At 30.5% G+C, this 8,427-nt stretch overlaps 2 protein-coding genes across 3 annotated transcripts in view; both read left to right on the top strand.

The window, feature by feature from the left end:
* Positions 1–972, top strand: part of LOC111619243 (maleylacetoacetate isomerase-like) — a 14,667-nt gene extending 13,695 nt beyond the window's left edge. For both annotated transcript variants that reach the window (XM_023360937.1, XM_023360938.1), the window contains one exon: positions 629–972. In XM_023360937.1, the coding sequence (XP_023216705.1) occupies positions 629–849 (221 nt within the window). In that variant the 3' untranslated portion in view covers positions 850–972. The remainder of the gene's footprint in view (positions 1–628) is intronic.
* Positions 973–1,872: 900 nt separating this feature from the next.
* Positions 1,873–8,427, top strand: part of LOC111619221 (probable maleylacetoacetate isomerase 2) — a 7,844-nt gene continuing 1,289 nt past the window's right edge. Inside the window, exons 1-3 of the mRNA XM_023360907.1 lie at positions 1,873–1,887; positions 6,214–6,294; positions 6,698–6,905. Coding sequence (XP_023216675.1) covers positions 1,873–1,887; positions 6,214–6,294; positions 6,698–6,905 — 304 coding nt within the window. The remainder of the gene's footprint in view (positions 1,888–6,213; positions 6,295–6,697; positions 6,906–8,427) is intronic.

Below are 8,427 nucleotides of genomic sequence, written 5' to 3'. Positions count from 1 at the left end.
AAGCTTTATTTTCCATTGTCTCGCCTTTCTGCGAAATTTGACACTGATGAGTCATTGTGTTTACAGCTGGATGACCTTGAGAACATCTGGTGTTGGATTTTTCCGGGCATTCTCATAGACGTCTCGGGAGGACAAGGGTTTAAAGTAGGGTGACTACTAACTAGGCCTATATTTTTAAAAAATTATAATTTTTGTGATTTCCGACCCCCTAATTAATTAAACATATATATAATAAAATCTATTAATTAAAAAAATTAAAAAACTATCGGAGGTTGTTTTTGACATCAGAAACTAGCTTTAAATAACTTTACCGAAGGAAAATCGGTGCACTACAACTTTAGAACCATGAAATAAATTTGATAAAAAAGTCCCATTAAAAAACAATTAAAAAGCAATAAAGCGTGAAGCGCACATCATTAAAGGTTGATTAAAATTGCTAGAAAATTTTTTCGCGCGGGAAAAAAATTTTGAAAAAATTTGGGGACCTAAAAAACATTCCAAAAATCAAAATTAAGTCAGGGACTGGCTGTAGTTCTTAGAATGTGTTTTGGTGCTGTTCTTTATATAAATATTATTTTTAAAGGTGTTTATATGGAGTAAATGCTAATTATGTATTTTATTTTAATAGGTTTAGAAAATATATTGGCTAAAACTGCAGGTGATTATTGCTATGGAGATCAAATAACATTAGCAGATTTGTGCCTTGTTCCACAAGTTTATAATGCTGAAAGATATGGAGTAGAGATGTCAGAGTTTCCTATTATATCTCGTATCAATGGGAAACTTCTTTCTCATGAGGCATTTATCAATTCTCATCCATCTTGTCAACCTGATACACCTAAGATTTAAGTTTATTTCAGATTTTGTATTTTTTCATTTAAAAATGAATGAATTTGTTATAATGTATTTTTTATGAAAAATGTAATATTTTTATGTAATTATATCCCATATAAAATAAACTTTAGGACTGAAGTTAACAATATTTTTTTACAGTTCTTTCTCTGTATATACATATCCACTAAAACATCAAATTTCTGTTGTTAGCCTTTATTTCTTAACTACAGTGCAATGCGGAATTATTTGCCAAAAGAATTTTTTAAAATTACACTGAGTTATTTAGAATAAGTAGATGTCAAAATTTTATAATTTTTAACATAGTGACCACACACCAAATACCATCCTGATTGTTTTTGCATAGTTTTTGTTTGGATTAATCAGTCATTTCACAGTGGTGCAAAATTTCACACCATATATGTACAAATAAATTACAATAGCAATAATATACAAATTTGTGATGCATAATGCCATAGGTAAGTAGATACTGCATTTTTCATTACTTAAAAACAAAGTGTAAGTTGCAGCTTAAACTTTCAGCACATTTTTAACTATGCTTTGAGGAAAAGTGCTAACTAACTTTGAAAAAGATCAAAATCTTGATTTACACTCAAATGGGCAGTCAATAAATGAAATATCTGCTATCATTCAATGCTCTAGAGATGTGATCAGAAAATACAATAATCCTGATGGCTGTCACAGTATGAAACAAAGTGGAAGGCCTTCTTCACTCTCCAGCCTTGACAAAAGAATGATTTGTTGAGCTGCTAGCAATAGAAACATTACTGCAAATCAAATCCTACTTCAAAATAGACCATTGAAAGAATGCTTTGCTCATCATCTCATGTAAAATATTCAAAAAAGATGCCTAACCCTGTCTGAAAGATCACCATAAGATAGCAAGAGTTGAATGGACAGATGATTTGGACAACGAGTGACATGAAATCATTTTCAGTGATTTAAAAAAGTTCAACTTGGATGACCAAGTGAATATCAACATTATTGGCACGACAAAAAAAAGAGCAAGTTTATTCTAACATGTCCAAAGCATGGGTGAGTAATGATTTGGACAGCTTTTAGGTGGAAAGAAAATCTGAAATTGTCTTTCTAAATCAGCAGATGAATGCAACAACATATCAAAAAGTGCTAGTAGAACATCATCAAATATCCACTACTAAAAAACCTTATAAACTGCAGCCATATTTATTAGCAAATTCAAACGTTTTCAGTCATCTTTAATGACCTTTATCAAGAACAAAACTAAATCGAATGCTGACAGATTTGTATTAACGATAAACACATTTTGGAATGTTTTTTAAAAACTTTTAGTGTGCAATCCTATCAGCACAAGATTGCGCACTAAAAGTTTTTAAAATACATTCCAAAACGCATTTATCGTTAATACAAATCTGTCAGCATTTGATTTAGTTTTGTTCTTGATAAAGGTCATTAAAGATGACCGAAAACATTTGAATTTGCTAATAAATATGGCTGCAGTTTATAAGGTTTTTGAGTAGTGGATATTTGGTATGAAATGCAGTCTATGAAGAGATCATCATCTAATTTGCAAAAAAATCAGAAGAGAAAAATGGAAATTCCAACATAATAATTGATATTCAATGCAAACAGTGGTTTATCAAACATCATCAGTGTAATTGACTTGCCAGCAAACAGATGTCTACAAAACATGGTCCCTGAATGACCTTTTTCAGGTAAGGAAACAAGAAATGTCTGCAGGAGAATATACACGGTGATCCAAAACAGTTACACCATGCTGAACAAAGAACTGACAAATAAGGATCACATATTGCACTGGCATGTTGTAATGCAGAAAAAAAAAACATTTTCCAGTTGTGGAACTCTGGCTGTACATGCCAGATATACTGCAACAAACATTTCAGAACTTCAGGTAGAATACAGCAGTCATGGTTTGACTGGCAGAAACAAATTCCATATGACTGATTCCATCTTTGTCCAAAAATGCAATCAACTTGTCTTGATCTTTGATTTTTGCACGTGATATTTTTGGGGCCAGGGCAAAGAATGTGACTGCTATTCCATTGATTTCCTCTTCAATTCAGTATCAAACTGGTAACAAGTGTCATCCACTGTAACAATGGACCCAAGAATGGATCCTAATCACACATGACAATAAAATCTCCAAAAGTTTTGAAACATCTTTCTCATTGTTAGTCTGTGAGGACATGCAGCAAAAATCATGAACAAATCTAGTGCTTACCCAAATCAGGAGATGAAGTGGGAATTAGCAAAGAAAATGCAAGTCTTCTCCAATCAATTGCACAGTCAGTTATTGATCTGTTTCTAGTAAGCTTCACAAACAATCATGTCTGGTATCCTACTTGTCAACAACCAACCAAATGTGGATCAACTTCCAACTCCTTACCATTGCAAAAACATTTAAACCAGCCATGCACATTTTCTGCTCACAGAATCATTTTTGTACACTTTGATAAACATTTCATGTGTTTCCACCACCATTTTCCTCAATTTGAAGCAGAACTTCATGTTGTTCTGGCATTCCATTGCTTGTTGACACCACCTCTCACACAGACTGCTCAAATGACTGTGGTGGAAACCTACTTGCAGTCACATGTATTCCACATTAGGAGGCCCTTCTACATCTCTCTGTGGATGACCTCATGCATGCTAGAACTTGTTGTATGCATTGCATTCGAGATATCCTCACATTCACAAAACTTTTAAGACACATCATATACATATATCTACTAGCTTGTTATGCCCAGGTTTATAAAGTCCCTGTGGCCGTAACTGTTACAACCAGCATTATTAATTGTAAATTTCAAAAAATGTATATGGTAAAACCTATTTTAAGAACATTATCAAAATGCCTATAAACTATGTGGGAAGTATGTCCTTGTAAATAGCCAGTTTATAGAAAAATTATTAAAATTAATTTGGTATATTTGGTTATGTCTAAGCAACACATGGATGATCTGCTGAGGGGATGCCTCCCGTGAGGACTTTTTTGGGAAACTGTCACCTATTTAGATGTTACTAATGTGAAAAAACCCAGAAAATGCCATGTGGCTGGCTTATTGGCCATGCATCACATGATTGACTACCAGTATTCGGTGGTTTTATCCACTCGGCTACTGGTGGGCACTTATTAGAATTAAGAAAGTACCATTTGGAAATGAAAAAACTCAAGCTATTAGATGTAAATAATTAATTAAATACTTATGTAGTTTTTACAGTGTAACATTTTTCAACTCCACATACCAGTGCTACAGTAGTGTAGGGAACATAACTGGTGCCCGGGGCACAACACTTTATTGGCACCCCCCTCCAGAAACACATATAGTTTGTCTTGGAGACCATTTGGGCAACCCTGTGTGAGTGGTACCCGGTGAATGATACACCCCTCGCTATGCCACTGCAGTGCTATGTGCTACCTGTCTCAATAATAATATAGAATGTCTATATTCACTTAATTACTTCTAAAATGATATAGTGTGAAGTAATCATTTTTGTTTTTAATTATATCTGTTTTTGTATGAATTATATTTAGTTAATTATTTTTTAAATTTTTTGCCAATAGATGGCACTACCTGTAAATCCAGCAAATCGAACAGAGACAGAAATTGATATATAGAAAGCCAATCAATATTTTGGGGTGGCACATAACATTCATCTAACAGATAATATCGTAACGTAACTGCCAAGTTTTGTAACAATTGACATAAAAACCTCCTAAAGAGTTTACAGTGAACAAACAGCCTCATTTATATATATATATATATATATATAGAAGATATACAAGATCTTCCAAAAAGAATGCTACCATTTTAAATTATTGTTACAGTAATTTTTATTTCCGTTTCATCCATAGGCAATACAGAATACAAAGTTTTGATTAAATACATTAGCCATATATTGTATAATTGTAAACTAGAAGAATATATCAGTAGCGTGCCATCATTGGAAGTGGTGGAAGTGCCGCTTCCCTTGTATTTTCTAAAAAATAAATACATATTGCGCGATTATTTTCATGTTTTAACATATTTTGGATTAATTTAAATTAATATTTTATTATAACCGCATTATGTNAACAAAGTTTTCTGACAATGGACAACATATATACTGAAATGTTTCAAAAATTTATTAAGATGACAGAATTTTTAAAATAAAATAACTGTTATAATAAAAACGATAATTATTTTAAGAAATGGATGCAACTACAGAAACAATATTAAAGATTTTAAATTATGCAGTAAAATCCAACAATGAACACAGTTTATCATTTCAGTTTTCTTCAGCTGATGGCAGATGTTTGCTGCATATTTCTAATCTTATAATTTGCTATCATTGTTAATTTTGATTCCAAATAGTTTTGAATAGTCTATCAGAAAATAGCATCATCTAAGATAGATTTAATATGTGACAATTAAAAACTCTTTTATGAAAAAATTTCTTATTTTTTGTTGTTGTTGTTATATGTTCATATTAATAAGCAGTCTTCTAAACTAGGGTTGATCCACTTTAAGGATTTTATAATTAATTTTTGAAAATTTGATTTATAGTTTCTTAATGCAGTATTTCAGAATGGGTGAACCATTCTGAGCATAAGAATAGATGGTATTTATTAAGATTATCAGACTGCTTCCCATCATATAATCTCAAGATGAATTATAATCTATATCTGTATTCTGTTCTGAAAGTATTTCCTCCTTTATTTTTATTTTCTTAGCTGTTTTATATTACAGAGGGAAAGTGTGGTGATTGGTCAAAAGCACAACCTCCAATATTTTTTAATTTTTTGGACTCTGGACCATAAAACATCGAAAAATGAAAAAAAATTGGGAGTTTTTTCCTGTATGTATAGATGTTATAGTGTGTGGGAGGGCACAATTTTGTTCACCCTTTTTCAAGCTTAATAACTCCTGTACTTTTTGTGAAAAATTTCTGAAATTTTGCAGGGAGTTTTGTGTATTAGGGGATTGATACTATTAAATTTGGGTGATAAAAGGTTGAGGAGTGGGGAGATAAAGCAGGTTGTGTGTATCTCGAGTAGGGTCGGACTTAATGACAATTTTACTTGTTATTAGCATTTACAATTTTTTATGAAAACTAATTCCTACCCTTAAAATTAAGATGTTTGCCATTTTATAATAGTTAAAATATAAAAAGCTTTTTAATAAAATATGATAACAGATGGCACAACTAAATGTTGATGGGAAAGTTAAGCAGCTTGTTGCTGCATTTTTAAACTGTGTGTTTTATTTTTTGTTAAATAATGATTTATAATTACATTCTGTTACAGTAAGCTTAATTTGAAAATTTTCAAACATCTGAAATAAAACTATTATTATTTTTTAATTGCTTTATTTTATTTTTCAGCATTCTGATGAATATAAGAAATTAAATCCTCAGCAGAAAGTTCCTACATTAGTTATTGATGGAAATGTCTTAACAGATTCTGTAAGTTATTTTATAAAAATTTAATACTATTGTCAAAAACTTTACTTATATTAAATTGCTATTTTTAGACATTTTATAATTGATAAGCATTGGATTCATGTTCAGTTGGGCTGTATAGAGGGTATATAATGTCTGTAAATTGATTAGCAAAACTGTCAATAACTTTCATTAGTTTGTTTTAAAATCAATAAGAATATCTTGTGGAAATAATGAAGTTTTTATATTAAAAAAGTATGATTTACAAGAAAATTAGGTTGCAATTTTTTAACAAAAATATCTAATTTATTACTAAAGTTGATAAAAATTTTTATTTAAATTATTTATTTCAACAGAAATAAATATAATAACATAAACTACTTTTATATAATTTAAATTAAATTTTTCATTAATAAAAATTTTATAGATCTCAATTTTAGAATATCTTGAAGAAAAAAGACCATTACCACCACCATTACTACCAACAGATGCTGCAGCAAGGTCAAAAGTTAGAACAATCGTAAATTGCATTGCCTCAGGAATTCAACCAATACAAAATTTAGCAGTATTACAACATTTAGATGAAGATAAGAAATCATCTTGGCCCAAATATTGGATAACTGAAGGTTTCAAAGGTAAATTACTGGAAACATATGATTGTATACTATAAATGCTGAACTTTTAATTGTGATTAGTTAAATGGTGATTTCCCCTCTGTAATCTTTAAATTGTCTTTAAATTTACAGTAAATATAATTAATTTTAATTTATAAATTTAATGATTGTTTGTTACTTTATTTTTTGTGCACACTATGAAAATTATAAATACTCAATATTCAATACTGCTATATTTATTAGCTAAAGCTAATAAATATAGAAGTATTGAATGTAATCTTTCAATGAAAAAATTGTCAACCTTAGCTTCTGTTTATTGATCAAATTTTTATAGTCTAAGTAACAAAACTATAGTATTAATAATCTGTGTAAAGCTCAGAATATCCATTTTTGACAAACAACAAATATCTCATTTGTATATTTTTTTGTATGCTTTTTTATTATTATTACAGTTAATAAATTACTATAATTTCTGCAGCCTGCAAGTACAGACAATCCCCAAGTTTAGTTCTGGGACCACTGTTGTAAGTCAAACATAAAAAAGATAACAATGGTTGGACTTCCCCAAACTGTAAATAAATCTCATTTTTACACTTACTAGCCATATTGAGTTATTAACACTAAGACACCCAGAACACGCAGGAAGACACATGCAAAGGCTCCAAAAATCATAATGAAATACTGGGATATAATCAACTCCACATGAAGATTACAATATTTTTACTTATTTAATTTGTAATAAGGTTAAAGTGAATTAGTAATAAAATTGAAATTAGAATAATAATCTTAGACTGAGCAACTTCTGAAGAAGTTAGTTTCGCTTTTGACCATTAATGGTGTAAACTTGAGTTGAATAAACATAAGTGTAACACTGTAATGGACAATAACTCTTATCATTTAATTGTAGTATTGTACTGTACCATTAGTATAGTTAGGACTCAAATATATTTTTAATATACAGGTATCTCTTATATAATATGGTAGTTCCGTTCTGAAAAAGTGCCATGTTATGCAAATCCAAAGGAATAATGCAAAATATGGGGTTATGTTCTAGAAGTTAGCAAAAGTATACTATTCTTTTTCATTACTAAGAGAAATATATTTATTAAAACAATTAATACTTTATTTCCAATCAATAATTAACTGACAAGCACAATTAAAAGTACTGTGTTACATGTTAATTAATTAATTAATATTAATTTTAGTTAAATGAGGGCATTTTCTTTTTACAAAGATTTTACAATTACAGTTGTCCCTCTATAGTCCGACATTTTTTAATCTGACATGCTGAGTAGTCCGACGCACCTCCTGTCAAGGTACCCGTCCCCGTTACGTGTCTGCTTGCACAGAAGCATGTCACGATGTGAATCTCCCCATCCAATTCTTACTCGATGACACACATTTCGTGTGTTTTATGTGAGCAGTTCTGTTCGAACAGTTGGAGTAGAGAATATTGTAAGTTACTGCTAGCAAAACAATGCGAAATATGTAATTATTTTCGGTAATCCGGACACTTTTGGTAATCTGACACACCTTTGGTCCC

This window comes from Centruroides sculpturatus, unplaced genomic scaffold (genome assembly GCF_000671375.1).
Source record: "Centruroides sculpturatus isolate CEXI.00-Female unplaced genomic scaffold, Cexi_2.0 scaffold114, whole genome shotgun sequence".
Taxonomy (NCBI): Eukaryota; Metazoa; Arthropoda; class Arachnida; order Scorpiones; family Buthidae; genus Centruroides; species Centruroides sculpturatus.
The sequence above is the reverse complement of the archived record's forward strand: the minus strand, read 5'-3'. Positions and strand labels throughout refer to the sequence as shown.